The 27,168-nt window shown below is 47.2% G+C and overlaps 1 protein-coding gene across 2 annotated transcripts in view; it reads right to left on the bottom strand.

Moving 5' to 3' along the window:
- LOC138773059 (corticotropin-releasing factor receptor 1) overlaps window positions 1-27,168 on the bottom strand; it is a 143,338-nt gene that overhangs the window by 70,906 nt on the left and 45,264 nt on the right. The window contains exons 2-3 of one of the 2 annotated variants that reach the window (XM_069953978.1): window positions 15,858-15,939; window positions 8,780-8,899 (exon numbers count right to left, since the gene is read on the bottom strand). In XM_069953978.1, the coding sequence (XP_069810079.1) occupies window positions 8,780-8,899; window positions 15,858-15,939 (202 nt within the window). Of the gene's footprint in view, window positions 1-8,779; window positions 8,900-13,388; window positions 13,470-15,857; window positions 15,940-27,168 lie in introns of those variants that run through there. The other variant, XM_069953979.1, reaches the window with a different exon arrangement.

Raw genomic sequence — 27,168 nt, 5'->3', positions numbered from 1 at the left:
ATACACTCAGAGGAGAGGATACATTCTAGCATGTTCAGTACTGAAGTGTCTAGAATGTATCCTCTCCTCTGAGTTTCTCACTGCAGGGTATACATCCTAGCATGTTTAGGGCTATGTTCACACATAGTATTTCGGTCATTCTTTCTTCAACCAAAACCGAGTGCTGTGTTTTATGTGTGAACATAGCCTAGTAATGTAAAGTCCATCGAGTATCCTCTCCTCTGAGAGGGCATACATTCTAGAATGTTTAGTACTGAAATGTCTGGGGTGTATCCTCTCCTCTGAGAGGGCATCTCCACCAGGTGTATCCTCTCCTCTGAGAGGGCATCTCCACTAGGTGTATCCTCTCCTCTGAGAGGGCATCTCCACCAGGTGTACCCTCTCCTCTGAGAGGGCATACATTCTAGCAAGTGCAGTTTTGAAAGGTCTAGACCACAGGTGTCAGACTTCATCCCTCGGCTGTTACAAACTACATTTTCCTTCATGCCTTACTTGTCCAGACATGGTGGGAATTGTAGTTCTGCAACTGCTGGAGGGCCTGAGTCTGACATCTCTGGTCTAGAATGTTCTCTTTTCTAACTGCAGGGTATACAGTCTAGTATGTATCCTCTTCTCTGAGCATATTCTCTCTTCTGAGCTTCTCCCTGAGCGGGTCATATTATACAGCATGATTAAGAGGTGAAAGCGAGCGGCGATGTTTTAGGGCAGTGCTCGCTTCCCCTTTGTTCCCTGCACATTTTCTGTGTTATTACACACACAGAAAGTGACAGGGGGAACTGCGGGCAGCTGCGGGACGGGCAGCCCAAAAAATCCTTAGATTGTTCAAGCTGCCCATTGTAGACAGCAGCACTATCGTGATCTGGATTACTCGACCAGTTTGAAGACCACAATCAGCTGATAACATGGATTATTACACCAAATGATTATCAGACGTAACGGCCAGGAAACCTTTGGTGTAATACACCATTGTCTGTACAAGGAACAGGATTGGTGTGCGGGTCTGTATACAGGGGAGAGGACTGGTGTGTGTGGGGTCTGTATACAGGGGAAAGGACTGGTGTGTGTGGGGTCTGTATACAGGGGGAGAGGACTGGTGTGTGTGGTCTGTCTACAGGGGGAGAAGACTGGTGTGTGTGGTCTGTATACAGGGGGAGAGGACTGGTGTGTGGGGTCTGTATACAGGGGAGAGAGGACCGGTGTGTGGGGTCTGTATACAGGGGGAGAGGACTGGTGTGTGTGTGTGGGGGGGGGGGGCTGTATACAGGAGGAGAGGACTGGTGTGTGTGGTCTGTATACAGGGGGAGAGGACTGGTGTGTGGGGTCTTTATACAGGGGGAGAGGACTGGTGTATGGGGTCTGTATACAGGGGGAGAGGACTGATGTGTGTGGGGTCTGTATGCAGGGAGAGAGGACTGGTGTGTGTGGGGTCTGTATGCAGGGAGAGAGGACTGGTGTGTGGGGTCTGCATACAGGGGGAGAGGACTGGTGTGTGGGGTCTGTATACAGGGGAGAGGACTGGTGTGTGGGGTCTGTATACAGGGGAGAGGACTGGTGTGTGTGGGGTCTGTATACAGGGAGAGGACTGGTGTGTGTGGGGTCTGTATACAGGGGGAAAGGACTGGTGTGTGGGGTCTGTATACAGGGGAGAGGACTGGTGTGTGGGGTCTGTATACAGGGGAGAGGACTGGTATGTGGGGTCTGTATACAGGGGGAGAGGACTGGTGTGTGGGGTCTGTATACAGGGGGAGAGGACTGGTGTGTGGGGTCTATATACAGGGGAAAGGACTGGTGGTGGGGGGTCTGTATACAGGAGGAGAGGACTGGTGTGTGGTCTGTATACAGGGGTGAGGACTGGTGTGTGGGGTCTGTATACAGGGGAGAGGACTGGTGTGTGTGGGGGGTGTATACAGGGGGAGAGGACTGGTGTGTGGGGGGGTGTATACAGGGGGAGAGGACTGGTGTGTGGGGTCTGTATACAGGGGAGAGGACTGGTGTGTGGGGGTCTGTATACAGGGGGAGAGGACTGGTGTGTGGGGTCTGTATACAAGGGGAGAGGACTGGTGTGTGGGGTCTGTATACAGGGGAGAGGACTGGTGTGTGGGGTCTGTATACAGGGGAGAAGACTGGCGTGTGTGGGGTCTGTATACAGGGGAGAGGACTGGTGTGTGGGGTCTGTATACAGGGGGAGAGGACTGGTGTGTGGGGTCTGTATACAGGGGGAGAGGACTGATGTTTGGGGTCTGTATGCAGGGGGAGAGGACTGGTGTGTGCGGGGTCTGTATACAGGGGGAGAGGACTGGTGTGTGGGGTCTGTATACAGGGGAGAGGACTGGTGTGTGTAGTCTGTATACAGGGGGAGAGGACTGGTGTGTGGGGGTCTGTATACAGGGGGAGAGGACTGGTGTGTGGGGTCTGTATACAGGGGAGAGGACTGGTGTGTGGGGTCTGTATACAGGGGGAGAGGACTGGTGTGTGTAGTCTGTATACAGGGGGAGAGGACTGGTGTGTGGGGTCTGTATACAGGGGGAGAGGACTGGTGTGTGTAGTCTGTATACAGGGGGAGAGGACTGGTGTGTGGGGTCTGTATACAGGGGGAGAGGACTGGTGGTGGGGGGTCTATATACAGGGGAAAGGACTGGTGGTGTGTGGTCTGTATACAGGGGTGAGGACTGGTGTGTGGGGGTCTGTATACAGGGGAGAGGACTGGTGTGTGAGGGTCTGTATACAGGGGTAGAGGACTTGTGTGTGGGGTCTGTATACAGCAGAGAAGACTGGTGTGAGGGGTCTGTATACAGGGGAGAGGACTGGTGTGAGGGGTCTGTATACAGGGGAGAGGACTGGTGTGTGGGGGATCTATATACAGGGGGAGAGGACTGGTGTGTGTGGGGGGTCTGTATACAGGGGGAGAAGACTAGTGTGGGGGGACTGTATACAGCGGAGAGGACTGGTGTGTGTGGTCTGTATACAGGGGGAGAGGACTGGTGTGTAGGGTCTGTATACAGGGGGAGAGGACTGGAGTGGGGGCGGGCTGTATACAGGGGAGAGGACTGGAGTGAGGGGTCTATACAGGGGGAGAGGACTGGTGTGTGTGGTCTGTATACAGGGGAGAGGACTGGTGTGTGGGGTCTGTATACAAGGGGAGAGGACTGGTGTGTGTGGGGTCTGTATACAGGGGAGAGGACTGGTGTGTGGGGGATCTATATACAGGGGGAGAGGACTGGTGTGTGTGGGGGGTCTGTATACAGGGGGAGAAGACTAGTGTGGGGGGACTGTATACAGCGGAGAGGACTGGTGTGTGTGGTCTGTATACAGGGGGAGAGGACTGGTGTGTGGGGTCTGTATACAAGGGGAGAGGACTGGTGTGTGTGGGGTCTGTATACAGGGGAGAGGACTGGTGTGTGTGGGGTCTGTATACAGGGGAGAGGACTGGTGTGTGTGGGGTCTGTATACAGGGGGAGAGGACTGGTGTGTAGGGTCTGTATACAGGGGGAGAGGACTGGAGTGGGGGCGGGCTGTATACAGGGGGAGAGGACTGGTGTGTGGGGTCTGTATACAAGGGGAGAGGACTGGTGTGTGTGGGGTCTGTATACAGGGGAGAGGACTGGTGTGTGTGGGGTCTGTATACAGGGGGAGAGGACTGGTGTGTAGGGTCTGTATACAGGGGGAGAGGACTGGAGTGGGGGCGGGCTGTATACAGGGGAGAGGACTGGAGTGAGGGGTCTATACAGGGGGAGAGGACTGGTGTGTGTGGTCTGTATACAGGGGAGAGGACTGGTGTGTGGGGTCTGTATACAGGGGGAGAGGACTGGTGTGTGGGGGGGGGGTGTATACAGGGGGAGAGGACTGGTGTGTGTGGGGGGTGTATACAGGGGGAGAGGACTGGTGTGTGTGGGGGGGTGTATACAGGGGGAGAGGACTGGTGTGTGGGGTCTGTATACAGGGGGAGAGGACTGGTGTGTGTGGGGTCTTTATACAGGGGAGAGGACTGGTGTGTGTGGGGTCTGTATACAGGGGAGAGGACTGGTGTGGTGGGGGGGTCTGTATACAGGGGAGAGGACTGGTGTGTGTGGTCTGTATACAGGGGAGAGGACTGGTGTGTGGGGTCTGTATACAGGGGGAGAGGACTGGTGTGTGTGGGGGGGTGTATACAGGGGGAGAGGACTGGTGTGTGTGGGGTCTGTATACAGGGGGAGAGGACTGGTGTGTGTGGGGTCTGTATACAGGGGGAGAGGACTGGTGTGTGTGGGGTCTTTATACTGGGGAGAGGACTGGTGTGTGTGGGGTCTGTATACAGGGGGAGAGGACTGGTGTGTGGGGTCTGTATACAGGGGGAGAGGGGACCAGTGTGGGGTGTCTGTTTACAGGGGTTCTCTCCCCCTGTATACAGACCCCACATACCAGTCCTCTCCCCTGTATACAAACCCCACATACCAGTCCTCTCCCCTGTATACAGACCCCCACACACACCAGTCCTCTCCCCCTGTATACAGACCCCCCCCACACCAGTCCTCTCCCCCTGTATACAGACCCCCACACACACCAGTCCTCTCCCCCTGTATACAGACCCCCCCACACACCAGTCCTCTCCCCCTGTATACAGACTCACACGAGTCCTCTCCCCCTGTATACAGACCCCCCCACACACGAGTCCTCTCCCCCTGTATACAGACCCCCCACACACCAGTCCTCTCCCCTGTATACAGACCATACACCAGTCCTCTCCCCCTGTATACAGACCCCCCACACACCAGTCCTCTCCCCTGTATACAGACCATACACCAGTCCTCTCCCCCTGTATACAGACCCCCCCACACACACACTAGTCCTCTCCCCTGTATAGACCCCACACCAGTCCTCTCCCCTGTATACAGACCCCACACACCAGTCCTCTCCCCCTGTATACAGACCCCACACACCAGTCCTCTCCCCTGTATACAGACTACACACACCAGTCCTTTCCCCCTGTATATAGACCCCCCACACACCAGTCCTCTCCCCCTGTATATAGATCCCCCACACACCAGTCTTCTCCCCTGTATACAGACCCCACACACCAGTCCTCTCCCCCTGTATACAGACCCCACACACCAGTCCTCTCCCCCTGTATACAGACCCCACACACCAGTCCTCTCCCCCTGTATACAGACCCCACACACCAGTCCTCTCCCCCTGTATACAGACCCCACACACCAGTCCTCTCCCCCTGTATATAGATCCCCCACACACCAGTCCTCTCCCCCTGTATACAGACCCCACACACCAGTCCTCTCCCCCTGTATACAGACCCCACACACCAGTCCTCTCCCCCTGTATACAGACCCCACACACCAGTCCTCTCCCCCTGTATACAGACCCCACACACCAGTCCTCTCCCCCTGTATACAGACCCCACACACCAGTCCTCTCCCCCTGTATACAGACTACACACCAGTCCTCTCCCCCTGTATACAGACCCCACACCAGTCCTCTCCCCCTGTATACAGACCCCACACACCAGTCCTCTCCCCCTGTATACAGACTACACACCAGTCCTCTCCCCCTGTATACAGACCCCCCACACACCAGTCCTCTCCCCCTGTATACAGACCCCCCACACACCAGTCCTCCCCCTGTATACAGACTCCACACACACCCGTCCTCTCCCCCTGTATACAGACCACACACACCAGTTCTCTCCCCCTGTATACAGACCCCACACACCAGTGCTCTCCCCTGTATACAGACCCCACACACACCAGTCCTCTCCCCCTGTATACAGACCCCACACACACCAGTCCTCTCCCCCTGTATACAGACCCCACACACACCAGTCCTCTCCCCCTGTATATAGATCCCCCACACACCAGTCCTCTCCCCTGTATATAGACCCCACACACCAGTCCTCTCCCCTGTATACAGACCCCACACACACCCGTCCTCTCCCCCTGTATACAGACCACACACACACCAGTCCTCTCCCCCTGTATACAGACCCCACACACCAGTCCTCTCCCCCTGTATACAGACCACACACACACCAGTCCTCTCCCCCTGTATACAGACCACACACACACCAGTCCTCTCCCCTGTATACAGACCCCACACACCAGTCCTCTCCCCCTGTATACAGACCACACACACACCAGTCCTCTCCCCCTGTATACAGACCCCACACACCAGTCCTCTCCCCCTGTATACATACCACACACACACCAGTCCTCTCCCCCTGTATACAGACCCCACACACCAGTCCTCTCCCCTGTATACAGACCCCACACACACCAGTCCTCTCCCCCTGTATACAGACCCCACACACCAGTCCTCTCCCCCTGTATACAGACCCCACACACCAGTCCTCTCCCCTGTATACAGACCCCACACACCAGTCCTCTCCCCCTGTATACAGACCCCACACACCAGTCCTCTCCCCCTGTATACAGACCCCACACACCAGTCCTCTCCCCTGTATACAGACCCCACACACCAGTCCTCTCCCCCTGTATACAGACCCCACACACCAGTCCTCTCCCTTGTATACCCCTCCATGCTACTGTGGATATTGCAGCTTCCTTCACTCTGTTTCTGCACAGTGAATGGTGCAGCAGCTCACTACTTCCTACTTCCGGTCGAGGCCCCGCCCCTCCTGGTGACATCACACCTCAAAGGAGAGGATACACTCTAGCATCTACCCTACAGTGAGGGGGCTGAACAGTGCAGTGGGGGTCCCTCTTCCTCTCTGGACCCCTGGGGGAGCGGGGTACCTACAATGAAGGCAGGGCAGGCTTCCTCGGGCCCCCTTCCTGCAGGGGCCCCATAGCAGTCGCCTTCCCTGCCTTCATAGTAGCTACTCCACTGGTAGTGTGTACCCAGCCTTTAGCTGTAAATCTACAGAACCGAAAAGCAATTGCAGCTGATTTCCAGATATAATATGACTTCTGGTTGGAAAAGGTGAAGAACGTGGTTTTATATGATCTCATCATCTACTCTGCTGCTTGTTAAAGTACTAATTCACTGGATGAATGTGTCATTCCTAGAGTCAATGATTTTAAACACTGATGCAAATCTTAATGCCATTGGCCTAAAGCCCAACAATCATAGGACGCAAACCACAGAGTCACATTTATTAATGCATCGATGTAACCACCACGATTTATTCCTTAGATTGCATTGCTTTTCTATAAAATCACTGATGGGATCATTTAGCCCAAATATTTTCTTACAAATCTTATTATACTTATCACTGGGATCCCCCTCTGATGCTGTATTATAAATATCTCTGTAAATTATATATATATATAGATGTATATGTTTGTAAGGTATATACTCAAGTAGGGAAGAGAGAAACTACTAATAATTATCAATTAAAAATAAAAATCAAATACAGATGATAAACAACTAGTTCAATAAATATAAAGCAATAGTGCAAAATGGTAGGTACAAATGTGCTAGTATTAGGGTCTTCTCACCCTATGTAAGTCTATATAAGTGTACTGCCAAGCAACACCACTTATCCATTCTTGGCAGTATACTTATATAGACTTACATAGGGTGAGGAGACCGTGATACTAGCACATTTGTACCTACCTTTTTCCACTATTGCATTATATTTATTGAACTAGTTGTGTTTACCATCTGTATTTGATTTTTTGAGCATAATTATTAGTCTTTCTCTGCCCTACTTGAGAATATACTTTACAAACACACACACATTATATATATATATATATATATATATATATATATGTGTGTGTGTATATACACACTTACCTACCTGCCTTGAAATCTATACAATGTATATATTGTATTGCTTCCTGTTTTTAAGTGTTTCAACTGTTTGTGTAAACAATAAAGTATAATTATTTGTTGAAACTTGAGTCTATTGTCCAGCATTGATATTTTGTAGGAGTTCTCATGGACATACAAATATTAAAGTGAAGGTTCTTTTGTAGATTTTCCAATAGAGAGGTAGTTCTACATGTGCAGTCATCTCACCATTTTACATTACAATTCTTTAGGTGGTGGGTTTTCTAGATAATACCTAGTAATCTTATATTTAGTTGATTATACTCTTTGTAGTCTTCTGAGACATTGCAGCATAATAAGCTTGGTTCACACTATGTATATTTCAGTCAGTATATGTATATTTCAGTCAGTATATTTCAGTCAGTATTGCAACCAAAACCAGGAGTGGATTAAAAACACAGAAAGGATCTGTTCACACAATGTTGAAATTGAGTGGATGGCCGCCATTTAATGGCAAATATTTGCTGTTATTTTAGAACAACGGCTGTTATATTGAAATAATGGCAGTTATTTACTGTTATATGGCGGCCATGCACTCAATTTCACCATTGTGTGGACAGATCCCTTCTGTGTTTTTAATCCACTCCTGGGTTTGGTTGCATTACTGACTGAAATATACTGACTGAAATATACGTAGTGTGAACGCAGCCTATTATAAAAGTGTATCTACATGCAGATTTCCACAAAAGAATAGATGAGCATGCTTTTCTTTTAAGGGAACTTGTAAGCTCTATATCATGCTCAAAGTGCAAGCGTCAAGGAGGTGTTGCTGAGTTGCTGCATGCATGCCTCCTGCCTCCACCATCCCTCCCTGTAGGAATAATGTACAGGGCTCAGTTGGAAGTCAAGAAGGGAGGGGTGGGGGAGGGAGGGGCGTGCATGCTGCTGCCGCTCGGCAACACTTTCTTCTCACTTGTGTTCGGCAGATTGAAAGCTGTCGGTTTTACAATATAACAATCCCCCCCCCCCATTTTTTTTCTTATTGATCCTAAATTACCTGTGGTATTGTACTGTACACCTTGGAAGTATTCAGGGCAGGGCCTGGCCACCAATTGTCCAGCCGGTGTACGCGGCCAGCATGTTCCAATCATATCAATAGATATATTGCAGGCAGGACCTGAAAAGGAGCAATAGAAGTAACTATTATATGTCAATACGAAATCAGTTCGTCTCACAGTCCTGAAATTATGTGTACAAAGTGCACAAGGGAACAATGACAGCAAAAAAGGCACTTAGCATGCAATGACGGTAGTAATAACAGGATGTCATCCTAATGATAAAAGACTAAAGTGGATACCGTACAATCAGCTTTGTATAAGAAAATCAGTAAAAGCAATGTGCAATTTCTACTAACTGTAATGTCTTCATGTATCAGTGTTACACTAATGGTGGCCATGGACTGGTATTTCTTTGAAAGATGTATTTAAATTAGGTATAATCTACAAAAAAATCTATATATGCTATTATAGCTATAGCAACTACGTGTGAAGGAGGTCATTGTGTTCCATGAATTTAGCTTTTTTATTGAGATGTTGTTGGGGCATTGTGATGTTAGCTACCTGCCATCACTATGTAAATTCTGGGGCATAAGGATTATGGTGGCACAGGGTAGGAATTAGCTAAGCATGGAAGCAACTGTATTTATTCATTCAGAACAGTTGAAAACTGTGGTGGAGCTTCTTGCCCTGCTTCTTAAGGCGCCCATGTATGTTATACTAGTCAACTGGTGCCAAAAAGTGCCAGAGATTTGTAATTTATTTCTATGAAAAGTCTTCCAGCACTTATGAGCAGCTGTATGACCTACTGGTATTTTTTCTAATCTGGAGAGCAGGAAAGGATTTGCTACTGTTCTGGACAGTTCCTGACATGGACAGAGGTGGCAGCAGAGAGCACTGCGTCAGACTGGAGAGAATAGACCACTTCCTGGAGGACATACAGCAGCTGATAAGTACTTCTTACTACTTTACCTGCAATATCGGGGATCTAGCTACTATATGCCTACTATATGGAGTCCGGCACTCACCAAGTAGATTATGCTTCTTTATTGTAGTGTAGCAAACATATGGTACAAGGACGCGTTTCGGCCAAGCATGGCCTTCATCAGCTTAGGGGTGTACAATGCAGTGAGGTCACCAACAGGTATATATACACAACAAAAAAACGCCAAAGTATATGGGTGGGGCCAAACGTGATGACATCACAAAGTGGGCGGCCCAAGCGTGATTACGTCACAAAGTGGGCGGGGCCAACGTAAAAACGTCAAGAAGTAAACAATATGGGGAAAACATCAATGGGAATGGGAGGGGAGTAACATAGGGCTCTTCCTAATATCTGAACATTTTTCTCACCTTGAGCACCACCGCCACGGAAGTGCCGTCTTCTACATATTTCTACTATATGGAGTCGACCTATCTGCTATATACTTGCTATATCGGGGAAGTCTACTTACCTAACTACTATATGGTGGGTCTACCTACTAAATTAGGGGTATACCTACCTTTTGTACATTATTACTTAAGACTACTGTATGGAGGCACAAAGGGGGGGTTATAATTTCTGTTTAGGGAATACAAATGGGCCCTTATTACTGTACACAATTACTTTTGGGAAACAAAGAGAGGAATTATTAGTGTGTGGGGGCACTAGTTCTGTATGAGGTATCTAGAGAATCACAAATACTGTGTGGGGCCTTATGGGAGCAATATTATTGAGGCACCATTACTGTGTGGAGGGTTGTTATTACTGTGTGTGTGGCAAAAAAGCCAAACTTCTAGCATTACTAGCATTTCAGAATACTTTTGACATGTTTTAAAGTGTGTAAAACGTTATGATTGTGAGAAGCGCTTCTCTCCTCTTCTCTCACCTTGCTGCAGGAGATGGATGGAGGGAGCAGCTACACAGGGAGAGAAGTGCTTAGCCAACCGCTTCTCTCAATTTGTTCTAGCTAACACCCAGACTAGGGCTGGGCGATAATGGCCTAAATCAATATCGCGGTTTATCGCACATGTAGCTGCGGTAACAATAATTGAACGATAATTATGACACGCCCCTTTGTAAGCCACACCCACTTGTCTGTGCCAAACTCAGGATATTTTGTTTAAAAAAAAAAAAAAAAAAAGTAACTTACTCAGCAGCAACACAAGGCTGTGAAATTAGTCTATTTGTTATTATTAGGGGTCTCAGCAGAGTTAGGGTATGTTCACATCTTGTTTTTCTCCACACGTCGGGCTACATGTCAGCAATCAGTGAAAAAAGGATGCGGACGTGCAGCCCAACGTGCGGCTGACGGCCAGATGACGGCCACATTGACTTTAAAGAGCAGGACAGAGCTATTATGTGACTGTGTTCTGCTCATTTGCTGAACGTACACGGCTTTTGCGCAGGATCTAGTCGACCGTGCTTTTGAGTCCTGCACAAAAGCCGTGTACGTTCAGCAAATGAGCAGAACACAGTCACATAATGACTCTGTCCTGCTCATTAAAGTCAATGTGGCCGTCAGTCGCACGTCGGGCTGCACGCATCCTTTTTTCACTGATTCCTGACGTGTAGCCCGACTTGTGGAGAAAAACGTGATGTGAACACCCTTAAACAGCTCTATTTATACAAGAGGGGGGACAGGTCTCTGTATATACACACACACACACAAGAGGGGGACAGGTCTCTGTATATACACACACACACAAGAGGGGGGACAGGTCTCTGTATATACACACACACAAGAGGGGGGACAGGTCTCTGTATATACACACACACAAGAGGGGGGACAGGTCTCTGTATATACACACACACAAGAGGGGGGACAGGTCTCTGTATATACACACACAAGAGGGGGGACAGGTCTCTGTATATACACACACACAAGAGGGGGGACAGGTCTCTGTATATACACACACAAGAGGGGGGACAGGTCTCTGTATATACACACACACAAGAGGGGGGACAGGTCTCTGTATATACTCACACACACACACACAAGAGGGGGGACAGGTCTCTGTATATACACACACAAGAGGGGGGACAGGTCTCTGTATATACACCCACACAAGAGGGGGGACAGGTCTCTGTATATACACACACACACAAGAGGGGGGACAGGTCTCTGTATATACACACACACAAGAGGGGGGACAGGTCTCTGTATATACACACACACAAGAGGGGGGACAGGTCTCTGTATATACACACACACAAGAGGGGGGACAGGTCTCTGTATATACACACACAAGAGGGGGGACAGGTCTCTGTATATACACACACACAAGAGGGGGGACAGGTCTCTGTATATACACACACAAGAGGGGGGACAGGTCTCTGTATATACACACACACAAGAGGGGGGACAGGTCTCTGTATATACTCACACACACACACACACACAAGAGGGGGGACAGGTCTCTGTATATACACACACACAAGAGGGGGGACAGGTCTCTGTATATACACACACAAGAGGGGGGACAGGTCTCTGTATATACACACACACAAGAGGGGGGACAGGTCTCTGTATATACACACACACAAGAGGGGGGACAGGTCTCTGTATATACACACACACAAGAGGGGGGACAGGTCTCTGTATACACACACACAAGAGGGGGGACAGGTCTCTGTATATACACACACAAGAGGGGGGACAGGTCTCGGTATATACACACACAAGAGGGGGGACAGGTCTCATTGTATATACACACACACACAAGAGGGGGGACAGGTCTCTGTATATACACACACACACACAAGAGGGGGGACAGGTCTCTGTATATACACACACACACACAAGAGGGGGGACAGGTCTCTGTATATACACACACACACAAGAGGGGGGACAGGTCTCTGTATATACACACACACACAAGAGGGGGGACAGGTCTCTGTATATACACATAGGAGGGGAGACAGGTCTCTGTATATACACATAGGAGGGGGGACAGGTCTCTGTATATACACATAGGAGGGGGGACAGGTCTCTGTATATACACATAGGAGGGGGGACAGGTCTCTGTATATACACATAGGAGGGGGGACAGGTCTCTGTATATACACATAGGAGGGGGGACAGGTCTCTGTATATACACATAGGAGGGGGGACAGGTCTCTGTATATACACATAGGAGGGGGGACAGGTCTCTGTATATACACATAGGAGGGGGGACAGGTCTCTGTATATACACATAGGAGGGGGGACAGGTCTCTGTATATACACATAGGAGGGGGGACAGGTCTCTGTATATACACATAGGAGGGGGGACAGGTCTCTACACACAGGAGACTACTGAGACAGCTCTGCTATTTTAGTGTCCATGAACTGAGACAGCTCTGCTATGCTCTGTGTACATAGAGAATTGAGAAACCGCTGCCTCCTTTAGCCTCTGCCTCGGGTGTCAGTGATAATAGACAGAGCACGGCAGCTAAACAAGAAAGCGGCTCCTCCGTGCAATAACCTGCTGCTACACAGACACTGTCCCTATCCCAGCTTCGATAGTTATCTGGCCTGGGGGGGGGGGGGGAATGATTTACAACCCTGCGGCTGTAGAGTGTACCTCACGGAGACTGGTGACGGGGGAGGGCTGTGTGGACGGCAGCGGCACACAGTAGGAAGAGGTTACCTCATGAGAGCTACTGCTGTTAGTTACTCGGAGGGGGAGAACTGTGGCAGTGCACAGTGACTGGAGCCTCTGGAACCGCTCTGGCTCCAGGTCACTGCTCTGTGCGGCAATTGCCCTGTTTAAAAGGACGGGTCCCGGCAGTGACAGGAGGGGGAGGGGGCAGAGCGGTCACTCCAGCAGAAGCAGTCCGGTCCTCGGCTCTGTGCTGCATGTGCTGACCGGGGAGAGAGGCCCAGGAGGAGAGCGCAGGACACTTAGAGGCTGCACTTGGCCGCTGCTCTCCCCAGGCTGTAGTGTCAGAGCTCAGTGATCCTTCATCCGATCCGCTGCTGCCACATCCTGCCTGGCTGCCGGCATCCCTGCGTCACTGCTCAGCACACAAACATGGGAAATACCGCAGATACCGTCCTGGCAAAGTTGAGGTCGGTTAACCGACGCCAGAGACGGTATCGGTATTTTCACGGTATACCGCCCAGCCCTAACCCAGACCCTGACTGACGAAAACTTTTAATGTATTTGTAGGCATACGTTTTTTGAAATGATAGTACCACTTTAATTCCTTGGTATACATGGTCTGCAGTTTATTTATTGTAGTTGTTACTTAAAGGAGAAGTCTGTCCATTTTCAAAAACTGGCAGCCGGCAGGGGGGAAAATAATAACGAGTCCTAACCTACCTCTCCCCATGACCGCCGTGAGTGACGGGACTGGCATCGAGACCCCTGCCTGAAGGTTTTTCGCCCCGAGTTGTGATCACATCATGACTCAGGGGAAAATGCCTGTCTCGGCTGATGGACAGCCCAATCGGTGACTGGAGCGGCCAGTCCATCAGCTGGGTCATGATGTCTGTAGCGCCAGAGATCCCGGAGCCTGCAGGGGTCCTGAAGCGGTAGTCTGGGGCTGAAGAGGCACTGGGAGGGGTGAGGTAATACTCTTTGTTACTTTCCCCGTGCCCCTTCCTTTTAAAAAAAAAAAAAAAAAAAAAAAAAAGGAGGCCTGACTTCTCCTTAAGTCAATTGAACACCTGAAAAATTGAGCAATTTAGTTAAAGGAGAAGTCCCGCAATTTTTTTTATTAAAGTATTGTATAGCCCCCCAAAAGTTATAAAAATTACCAATATACACTTATTACTGAAAATACTCATAAAGTGCTTTTTTCCCTGCACTTACTACTGCATCAAAGCTTCACCTCCTGGATAAAATGGTGATGTCACGACCCGACTCCCAGAGCTGTGCGGGCTGTGGCTGCTGGAGAGGATGATGGCAGGGGAACACTGAGATCACAGGGCACTGGAGGGACACTGAGCATCCCCCTGCCATCATCCTCTACAGCAGCCACAGCCCGCACAGCTCTGGGAGTCGGGTCGTGACATCACCATTTTATCCAGGAAGTGAAGCCTTGATGCAGTAGAAAGTGCAGGGGAAAAAACACTTTATGTGCATTTCATGTAATGAGTGTTTATTGGTGATTTGTATAACTTTTCAGAGACAATACAATACTTTAATAAAAATTTTCGACGAACTTCTCCTTTAAAGCTATGTTCACACGCTGTGAACAACCGGCCGTTCCGTGACCCCGGCTGGGTCACGGAACGACCGGTCTTAGCCTGGATCATCCCGGCCAGGACTTAAGTGATCTTTACGGCCGTGGAGCTCTGATGCGGGATGCTCGCTTCCCATAGCGCACAGTGAAGCGAGCGGCCGGAGCTGCTCGCTTCACTGTGTGCACTGGCAGGTCTTTCTGCGGCCGGAATTCACTGACATGTCAGTTTTTTCCGGCGACGCACGGGATCCCGGCCGTAGCGTATACGACGTGTGTACCCTCCGGCCGGGATCCCATTAAAAATAAAGCTATGTCCCACCCCGCAAAACTACGGTCGTAGTTCTGCGGCGAGAACTACGTCCGTAGTTTTACGTAGTGTGAACAAACCCTAAAGGTGTATCAGAACTGCCAGCTTACTATGCAACTAAGTCTGCGCCTATTTATGAGAACAGCTACGATTCTGTGCCTCTTATTCATTTATTTTTTTTGTAACCGTCAAACATAAGTGCCACTCGTCCATAGAACTAGCATTGAAGATTTCATCAGTCTTGCATCTTTATCTCCTTCAGTAAGGTGATTCCCCCCACCGCAGAGTATCACACCCCTCCCGCATCCTCTTTTTTAAAGATATATTGAAATAAAGTGAGCAGATATGCCATTCTCTATGAGCACGGTTTTTGTATGTCTCATTATATAATAAGCTCATGTTCTCTATGCTTAACACATAAATCAGCGCTTCATTCTTCAATGTGCTAGACTCTCATAAACAGCATGAAAGAAAGCCGGCACCCTGCACGGCAGCTTTGTTATCTATTACCTAAATCCAGTCTAGATCCTTCTAACTGTGTTAATGTGAAAAAAACATCCCCTCTGTGGAGACCCCAGCCATGAATCATCTCAATTCTCTTGCTGCACATTTTATGACTCACCTGTAATGTTTGAACTATTCTGGAGATTTTCACACTGGTCCTGGAGAGAGGTTAGAGCGAGACTGACCCCTGCTGTGATGACCTTTAAAAGAAGATATACTATATTAATATCTAACAACTCAATAGTGTAACCGTACAGGGCATACAATAGCATTCAGTTCATGAAAGCCTCATGTTGTAAAACGACAAGAATCAGCAACCCATGCTGCTTCCGCAATAATAAGACAACCAAGATTGCCACTGGTCAATGCACACTAGACAAGTTACAGTACCAACAAGGTAGATTTCATCTTTGAGATCTTTTTTGGTGTTTATTCGCAGATGTCTCCTGAAAGCTATTTGTATAGAATGTTCTGAAGTAAGGGTTACTTCAACACTCAGCTCGGTAGGTGGACAGAGAGAGAGTAACTGAGCAAGTGTGTCTGCCAGCACTCAGATCAGTAGGAGGATGGGGATAGTAACTGAGCATGTGTGTCCTCCAGCACTCAGATCAGTAGGTGGACAGGGATAGTAACTGGGCATGTGTGCCCTCCAGCACTAAGCTCAGTAGGTGGACAGGGATAGTAACTGGGCATGTGTGTCCTCCAGCACTAAGCTCAGTAGGTGGACAGGGATAGTAACTGAGCATGTGTGTCCTCCAGCACTCAGATCAGTAGGTGGACAGGGATAGTAACTGGGCATGTGTGCCCTCCAGCACTAAGCTCAGTAGGTGGACAGGGATAGTAACTGGGCATGTGTGTCCTCCAGCACTAAGCTCAGTAGGTGGACAGGGATAGTAACTGGGCATGTATGTCCTCCAGCACTCAGATCAGTAGGTGGACGGGGATAGTAACTGGGCATGAGTGTCCTCCAGCACTAAGCTCAGTAGGTGGACAGGGATAGTAACTGGGCATGTGTGTCCTCCAGAACTCAGATCAGTAGGTGGACAGGGATAGTAACTGGACATGAGTGTCCTCCAGCACTCAGATCAGTAGATGGACAGGGATAGTAACTGGGCATGTGTGTCCTCCAGAACTCAGATCAGTAGGTGGACAGGGATAGTAACTGGGCATTTGTGTCCTCTAGCGCTCAGCTCAGTAGGTGGACAAGGATAGTAACTGGGCATGTATGTCCTTCAGCACTCAGCTCAGTAGGAGGACAGGGATAGTAACTAGGCATGTATGTCCTTCAGCACTCAGCTCAGTAGGAGGACAGGGATAGTAACTAGGCATGTGCGTCCTCTGGCGCTCAGCTCAGTACGTGGACAGGGATAGTAACTGGGCATGTGTGTCCTCCAGCACTCAGATCAGTAGGTAGACAGGGATAGTAACTGGGCATGTGTGTCCTCCAGCACTCAGAGCAGTAGGTGGACAGGGATAGTAACTGGGCATGTGTGTCCTCCAGCACTCAGAGCAGTAGGTGGACAGGGATAGTAACTGGGTATGTGTGTCCTCCAGCGCTCAGCTCAGTAGGTGGACAGGGATAGTAACTGGGCATGTGTGTCCTCCAGCACTCAGATCAGTAGGTGGACAGCGATGGTAACTGGGCATGTGCGTCCTCTAGCGCTCAGCACAGTAGGTGGACAGGGATAGTAACTGGGCATTTGTGTCCTCTAGCGCTCAGCTCAGTAGGTGGACAAGGATAGTAACTAGGCATGTATGTACTTCAGCACTCAGCTCAGTAGGTGGACAGGGATAGTAACTAGGCATGTATGTCCTTCAGCACTCAGCTCAGTAGGAGGACAGGGATAGTAACTAGGCATGTATGTCCTTCAGCACTCAGCTCAGTAGGTGGACAGGGATAGTAACTAGGCATGTGCGTCCTCTGGCGCTCAGCTCAGTACGTGGACAGGGATAGTAACTGGGCATGTGTGTCCTCCAGCACTCAGATCAGTAGGTAGACAGGGATAGTAACTGGGCATGTGTGTCCTCCAGCACTCAGAGCAGTAGGTGGACAGGGATAGTAACTGGGCATGTGTGTCCTCCAGCACTCAGAGCAGTAGGTGGACAGGGATAGTAACTGGGCATGTGTGTCCTTCAGCGCTCAGCTCAGTAGGTGGACAGGGATAGTAACTGGGCATGTGTGTCCTCCAGCGCTCAGCTCAGTAGGTGGACAGGGATAGTAACTGGGCATGTGTGTCCTCCAGCACTCAGATCAGTAGGTGGACAGCGATGGTAACTGGGCATGTGCGTCCTCTAGCGCTCAGCACAGTAGGTGGACAGGGATAGTAACTGGGCATGTGTGTCCTCCAGCACTCAGAGCAGTAGGTGGACAGGGATAGTAACTGGGCATGTGCGTCCTCCAGCACTCAGATCATTAGGGGGAAAGGGATAGTAACTGGGCATGTGTGTCCTCCAGCACTCAGAGCAGTAGGTGGACAGGGATAGTAACTGGGCATGTGTGTCCTCCAGCGCTCAGCTCAGTAGGTGGACAGCTATAGTAACTGGGCATATGTGTCCTCCAGCACTCAGCTCAGTAGGAGGACAGGGATAGTAACTGGGCATGTGTGTCCTCCAGCACTCAGCTCAGTAGGTGGAAAGGGATAGTAACTGGGAATGTGTGTCCTCCAGCACTCAGATCAGTGGGTGGACAGTGATGGTAACTGGGCATGTGTGTCCTCCAACACTCAGATCAGTCGGTGGACAGCGATAGTAACTGGGCATGTACAGTATGTCTTTGAGCACTCAGCTTAGTAGGAGGACAGGGATAGTAACTGGGCATGTGTGTCCTCCAGCACTAAGCTCAGTAGGTGGACAGGGATAGTAATTGGGCATGTGTGTCCTCCAGCACTAAGCTCAGTAGGTGGACAGCGATGGTAACTGGGCATGTGTGTGTTCTCTAGCACTCAGCTCAGTAGGCGGACAGGGATGGTAACTGGGCATGTGTGTCCTTTGGCACTCAGATCAGTAGGGATAGGGAGACTTCTATAGAACCAAGGGCCTTCTTCCTATTGAATATTGGGGTGGGGCTCTGCCCTATTCCACCAACAGATCTGACGACAGATTATCTGCCAAAAATCTGAAGCCAAACCCAGGAACAGACTATAAACAGAGATCAGGTCATAAAGTAAAGACTGGATTTCTCTTCTTTTCAAATCCACTCCTGGGTTTAGCTTCAAATCTTTGGCAGATAATCTGTCGTCAGATCTGTTGGTGGGATAGGGCCTTTATTAGATTTATTGGAAGGGCAGGCCAGGCTGGATCAGTGCACTGGGGGCGGTAGTCATGTCCCAGTCCAATAAAACACTTCATTAGCATGTCCAATAATCAACAAATATCCTGAAAATGGTGCTGAGGATAAACCTAACAAACTTACCTTCCTCAGGGACCTATTCTCTATAGGGACAATCAGCAGGTTAGATTTCTCTTTCAGTCATGAACTATTGCTGGGTCTGCACTTTTAACAATATCCTCATTTATTAGTACAGTGGTGCCTTGGATTACGAGCATAATTGCGCTTGTAATCCAAATAACTCTTAAAGCAAATTGGTTCCACACCCCAAAAATAATGATTTTTAAAAAATTCTAAATAACAGGTAAAACAAATTAAACAAAGATTTAGAAACAGCTGATTATGTCATATAAGTTACTGTACAGTAATGGAGAGGATGGGTAACACAAGGGCAAACAGAGACTAAAGGGAGCATGAAGGAATGAGCAGGGCAGATGTGGGCACATACAGTAGATGCAGCACTCTCTGTCCGGGAGAGAGGGGTTACAGCTATGGAGAGACTACCCCACAGTCCTGTCCCCTGATGCAGGCCCCAGCCTGAAGTGGATCTACTATGATTTGGAAGGTGAGGGAGACTTCCTGGGTCATAGTACAGGGCTGTAGACCAGACTATGCAGACCATGCCCCTCCCCCACTCACGCTCTTACCCAGTCCAGGGAGCTCTTAAACCAAGGCAATGCTCTTAAACCAAGTCAAATTTTGAAAAACTGTGAGCTTCTTGCAAAATGCTCTCAATCCAAGTTCTTCTTAAACCAAGGTACCACTGTATTTTAACAATATCCTCTGTCAAAGTGATGGTTAATCAATGCAATGCAATGAGATTGCATTGTTATTATTCACACTGTGACAATATGCTATATGTGATCGCACATTTATACATTACCCTGTTTAACTGGATCTTTACATATCATAATGTTGCCATTCATATTAGTTATTCTGAGTAACAGGGATACAGTGCAATCTGTTCCAAGCCTTTATGACAGTGACTAGTTAGGGGAGCGGTGTCTTAGGACTGAAACGATCAGAGCATTACACGGATGTGACACGCATCTCCATGCCTCCATTAAGCTTCATTTGTTGCTCTAATTGTGCCCAGGCAGAGACAGCAGAAAGTCTGCATCCTGTTAATCACATAAATCACGAGAGGAAATGCATGGACAGCCACCTCCAAACTACGTATTTAGGGCTGGCAAAATCCACACGCCACATGCCAGCCTGCCAATCAGCCATTAAGCAGAAGATACATGGAGTCACTCAGTTAACTCATCACTATTGTTCCATCCTTCTCAATTGTCTTCGACACTATTTTTTGTAAATTAAGTGTAAGGATAGCGGACTGTGAACTTAGAATGAGCAGATGCCACTTAGCCAGTCTTCTGACATCAGATCTATAGAGCACTAATGAATCTGCTGTCAGGCTGCCAGGCGTCAGACAATAGCAAGGACATAGATATCATAAGCTAGATGGATACTTGGACTGATTACCTTTCATAGACAATGAAGGGAGTTGGGATGAGAACAAGCTTTTATTTTTTTTTTACTATCTGTGTATATATATATATAAGTGATAATATAAGAAGTTGTAGGGTATTATACCCTTTTAGGAAAATACCCTGAAACAGCTGTCAACAGCTGGGTTTCTGGTTTAGCTGCTGTCCCTAGTCACCTTGCAAGGGACATTGACTTACAAGAGAACTCATATACTTAAGACTTATAGCAGTCGAACCCCCTACTTGTGGTGTTATTAGCCACCGGTATAAAGTGTGTGGGGCCCTCTAGAACAACCATTGAATTGAGATGTTGGTGGTGATAGGGGTCGTCCGTGATAGAAAATCACAGCTGGCCCCTTTGTTCAGAGAGAGATAAGCCACAGCTTACCGCTTTTCTCCCCATAGAGAACACAAGAACACTTGGTGTGTTGAACATGGGAAGGACGAGCAGATGATCATTCGTCCGTTAGTTATTAAAGGTATATGAGGGCCTTAACAGCCTTTTTACTGGACCAACAGGCTGCAAGTAAAAAGCATCGATCTTGGTGATCATTTGGCCGAGTGCTTCTCTGCAGGAGTTTTTCTCAATAAACTTACTTTAGAATCAGTCTCCTGCAGCAAGTGAAGGAGCTATTAGCAGTGTACTTATTCTAATAATTGGTGGGGGTATGAACCAATCGATCAAACCAATCGATCAAAAATCTTTCTTAAGACAGTGACAATTTAAAGAGTGGTGGCCTATCCTGCAGTACCTTGCACCCCAGCTACTCATACTGTAGTATGGTGGCTACAAGTACAATCCAAAGAAAAATTGAAGAGGCAGCTGTGATTGCACAAGAGCCTTAAAACAGCTCATCAGTAGGAGTACTCAGAGGTGGACCCCCATAAATCTATGGAATGTATTAAAAGGCCCAAGCTTGTCTGCAGTGCAGATCATGGTGATCAGTGCTCAGTTGCATGGCAATTTTCTGCAATAAGTCCTTGGCTACACATCCACTATGGGGGGATGTGCAATCAAACACAAATCATTTTTCAGGTCGTTTGGGCCATAATTTTCCCCATGTAACAAGGTTCTAGAACTGATATCTTAACCTGTGAATAGGCCTTAAAATTTAAAAAGGAAACCCCTTCTCCCTTGCGTACACATCCTGTTCCCCCGGTCTGCCCGATGGGTGGGCTGGCAGAGCTTGGGGGCGTGTGATAATTTAATTTATCATAATTTACACCTGCTCGCAGATTCGGGCGCCCAGCCGGACGGATTCACTAAGAGGCATGCGCCTCTTAGTGAAGCCTGCCAGTGAAAAGGGGGCGGGGCCTAATATAAGACCGGCGTACTTGTATCCCCCCTAAATCCCCCCCATAAGGTTAGATTTACTTTTAAAGCCCCAATATCCCCTTGAAATTAGATGTAAACCAACTATAATTCAATGGCATTTATATATACATATTCATATAATACATATTAATATAATCCTGGTTACATAGCTACAATTAATGAAACACATGCAAGAAAAATGGTAGTATATTGGTATTTGAAGAAATTTTGACAATTGTCATGTGTGTAATTTTTGTAATTGTCATGTGTGCATGAATCCATATGCAGACCACTCCAGCATATTAAGGAACGTCCGAAGCTGAGGATGTAGAATGGCATCCCGCCACATCTTATGCTCAGTACAAGTTATATTGACTCCCTGGCTCTAGTCATACTTCACGTGGTCTCATCAACAAGACCCTGTGGTGTGCTGTATGTGTCTCTCTAAAAATCAGTCCTCATGTAGAAAAACAGTGTTGACTGTCCTTTATAATACAGATGCGTGAGACGCATGTACATGTCTTCTAGGTGTCACCATTATTGTAACCATTGGCTTATTCTTTGATGATATTTCTACAAAAAGCCTGGTTCACAATAGTATAATTTAGATGCCTATTTTTATGTGTACTATGGCTAAGCGTCCCGATCCGGCCGCAGGTCTGATGACCCAAACTGACATCTGTCTGACCCACATTCAGGCCACCTCTCTCACACGTTGTTTTTGAGCCAAAATAATTATTGTATTCAAATGAAAAAGAAATATTCATAGGGGATCCACCTCTACAGCTAAAAAATAACTCATCACAAACTTCACCAAAAACTACACTTCTAACCCCATTTACAGTACATATAATATAATAATAGGGCTATGTTCACAAAAAGTAGTTTTTAGAATAAATCAGGAGTGGAACTGACAATAGAAAAACGATAATGGAAATATATTTTGGCCGTGACCAAGCAACGTCTTTTTTTTGATCATTTGAGGTAAAAAAAAATTTGACGCCCGTCCTTTTGCGGCCAAACAACAGCCATTATTTGTGGAATAGTGGCACTTGTTTCAAATAACAAGGGAAAAATGATGGTTGTCTTTCTGAATGGTCACCATTTTAGCCCTATAAGATAGCCGTCCACTGGTAATAAAGGCTTAGAAAGACAGGCATCATTTTCACATAGTCGGATCATAGCTTTTCTATGTTTTCGACCCACTCCTGTTTTTGGCTTAAAACACTGGCCAAAATACTAGGTTTTAAACATAGCAAGTGGGAGAACACACAATCATGTTGCAATATAACTGCATCAAACCAGTTTCCAATTGTAAGTAATGGTAAAAATTCACTGCAGTATTGGACACTGCAACATACCCTGATCATGTGTTATCACCCTAACCTAAAAATCCTAGAGCCTTTATCACTATGTCATACATATTAACCAAGGACCCCGACCGAGATATCGTCTGAACCACTGAAGAAGTGGTCGAGATGATTGGTTTACTTTATTGGAGACAAAAAACGCCCACCTTTGTTTGCCAGCAGCCCACATGAGTTACATTATAATGATGCAGCTGTCTCTGACAGCAATACCAAGCAGCGTAAAGGCTGCAAATCAGATTATAAAATCTACATTTCCGTGCTCCCGCAGCCAGCGTGTGATGGCCCTTTATTGCCGCTAGAGATAATAACAATTAAAATGTCAATATTTCCTATTTATAATGCATGCCACACTAATAGGAAGGCTTGTTAGTCTGTGTTATGGAAGGGAAGGCAGCAATTTCTGTTGCTATCCGGGCAGCAGAATGCTTAGGCACGCCCCCAGCGATACAATCCATTGGGCTATCTGACAACTCAGTGCCAGGATGAATGATGGACCTCTCCAAGCCTCTTTAACTTGCAAACACAGGGACTAGTAATGAATACATTTCTCTTCTAGCAGCCTGAGTGATAGTTGTGTCATCTGTGCAATACAGATAGAAAGGCTGAGTGCAGAGCATGCGGCGGCGTTGGAGAAGGGAAAGACGGTGGCGGCCATAAAGAAAATAAATAAAGCAACGGTGTGATAAAGAAAAAAGAAAAAGTCAGGGGTACGGAGGGAGTGATGCACAGACAGGAGGTAGGGTAGATAACGTCAGGAAAGACAACAGATTGGGATAGAGGAGAAGATACAAGCGATTACGTCTGCTACAGAATAGAAAAAAAAAAGAGGTGCGGGCAGAGCATGATGAATTGATGTCGAATATATCATGGGGGTGGATGCTGCAAACATATGGTATCGATTCATATACAGTATAATATTTCAGAGACTATTTCTTTCGATTAAAGCAAGGGGAAAGCTTGGGGGGGCCTGGTGTAAATTTTGCCCTTGATATATGGGGCGCGCTACTTCACCAAAGATTCCATTAGCTACCCTAGACCATTATTTCAGTACTCCGCAAAGGGACATTGGATTCCTGGCGCTGCCCTATAACCTGAGGCGCATGCTTTGCTATCATAGCTAAACATATAAAATTATAGACAATGTATCATCAGAAAATTACCTATTGTTATGCTATGATAAAGTATTAAAAAAATGCTTTTACATTTTTTCACATATTTTTCATTTTGAAATAAATAATCAATTATTGATTATGACCAATAAGCCTACAACTAAGCTGAAACTTCCTGTTCTGTCTATGATAATAGGGAGGAGGGTGTCAGTAACGCATTTTGTGCAAAATTACAATAAAAGGTGACACCAGTGGATAGAGAAAACAATAAGAGTTCAGCCTCCACCTCCCTGTTAAAATAACATCTGGTCATGTCAGAGGTCACAGAGCATGCAGGGTCTGTAGATGTTTATTGTGTTTATGTCTATGGGGCCCGCCTTAAGCATATTGCTAAATACTGTTAAAAGCAGTTCAGGTAAGATGGCAGCCTTATAATAATAATAATAGGTATACATATATACTGTATATATAATAAGTATGGCCGGGAGCCGTATATAATTACAAAGTACGATTGAAAAAAGACACGTCCATCAAGTTCAACCAATAATGGGATGGATGGAGGAAAGGGGGAGGGTGAGGAATAGGATGAACATTATTTGTGTCCGTTATTTATTAAAAGACAACTGCCCTGTTATGTGAACCTAGCCTAAACCTGCACACTTGCTGTGGTTGAGCGTGCATGTTTATTCCAATAGAAGGGAAGGGAAATAAACCATTGCCAGCCCCTTTAGCATGCTTGATCCTTCTATGTCCTAACAGCTGATTTTATGGGAGAGTTAGGGCCCTATTACATGGCCCGTTATTGAGGAGGAAGCGAGCGCCGACCTGTCAGATCAGCGCTCGCTTCCTCGTCGTTCCCCGCCTGCTGTCTGTGCTGTTACATGCACAGACATTGAAGATTAGGGAATTGTGGGAGGGAGCACCTGGATGAACTCTAGATCATCCGGGTGGTCCATAGAATAGATCGGTGACACTGCTGCCGCTCTGTTGCACAGGGTGACATGCAGCAGACCATCACTCTCATCATTGTCATTTTAGAACATGCTGAATGACAACGATCAGCCGACACTGTGCATGTCGGCTGATCGTTGTCGACCGGAACAGCCAGTAACCGGCCAAGTATGACTGATAATCGTTTTGTGTAATTGGACCCTTAGGTGACCCCCATTAAAAAATGTACCAGCCCTGCCAATATTGCCAGGCTTGGACAAATTTCCTCTAATATGTATGGGTATATTTTCACAAATTACTGAGCTGACTGTTCATCGTCCACATTTTCTCTCATCCTAACAAAAATGGTGCTATTTCAATCTACCAGGAACCTCTGGCAACACTTATTTTGAGGTGTAACAAGTGGATTAAAGGGTATTCAGAATTACAACACGTATGCCTTATCCATAGATAGACTGGACATTGAAAATCATTCCACATCCTTTATTATGTTCAAATTGAGGATTATGTAGAACAGAGCGGTATAATTCTAGAATATGTTTCTAGCGAGCTGACCACACATCAGATTCCGCCCACACACGACAGGGTGCTGTTATACTGTAAACAGATCTGAGTAAGATGGACAGTAATCACGTCTTCCCAGCGCGCTGGGCATGTCACACTGACAGCAAACACAAGTGTATATGTTACATAGGAACAATCCACTCACAACCTACTACATGATTTATTCATATTTTTTTCATAATGTCAGTTTTCTCCCTATTTTTAGCACCATTCATTTCCAGCTCTGCTTGAGGACACGCTCTGATGGGCTCCATATTAAATATTACCAGAGAACACGCTTCTCCCTTCTTTTTATGTGAAATAAAAATAGAAAAGGACCAAAAGCAATTATATTTTTGGGCAATAGAGAATAATTTAGCCTCCTCTTGCAGGCAGAAAGGACTAGGTACTAAATATTATTCATAATGTAGTTTCATATAGATAAAAGTAAGACAGAAACACAGTACTAAGCCTAAGATCATTAACTGTTTAAAATTATGTTCATATACATACTGTATATGTGTATACACCATGAAAGCTCTACCCGTGCACTGCAATAAGTATAAATAACTATACTGAAAAAAGTATGGGATAGCATTGTAGACTATGCTATTCAATGCAACAGTCTTTAGTGAAAAAAAAATTATATACAAATATATATGTGACCGTCAGGTGTTATACGTAGTGTGAACCTGGCCGTAATCTGTATCATTATTTGTTGGACATGTTATTGTCAGCCGTGATGCCATTGCAGAATGTGTTGCAGACATTGATATACTGTGCATGGTCCTGCAGTTTGCTATGTTACTATATTGTTATGCTTGTTGTGGTATCTGTGCAGTTTGCCCCTGGATGTCATGTGGCTTTAGGTAGTCAGGCTAGTCTAGAAAGCCTGCTGTATGACTATGGTTGGGGAGAGTGTCACATGTGACCATTATGTGGGTCTCCATTCAATAAAATGGGCGGTTTGGGCAGGTGAGGTTGATGTGTTCAGCGCTGAAAGAAGAAACAGTATTGCCAGTAAGAGACCACCATTGGTGCAGTGCACTCTGTAAGAAGCATAATCGGGCCCACAGCTTGGCCATTAGATTACAGTATAACACACAATTGCCATTGGTGACATTGGTAGTGGCTGTCAGTCACCGGCCGGATGATCTTCATTTCTGGGGAATTCGGATGGGGGTGCACATGGGTGCCAATTCACCACTGCACACAATGGAGCGTGCGGCCGGTGTCACAGAACGGCCGGTATCATACATAGTTTGAACCCGGCCTAAAAGAATAAAATAAAAAGATAGAATCATGTGGCCATTGGCCAATGTT

The sequence above is a fragment of the Dendropsophus ebraccatus genome, chromosome 14 (genome assembly GCF_027789765.1).
Source record: "Dendropsophus ebraccatus isolate aDenEbr1 chromosome 14, aDenEbr1.pat, whole genome shotgun sequence".
Lineage (NCBI taxonomy): Eukaryota > Metazoa > Chordata > Amphibia > Anura > Hylidae > Dendropsophus > Dendropsophus ebraccatus.
This window is presented reverse-complemented; position numbering and strand designations above follow the sequence as displayed.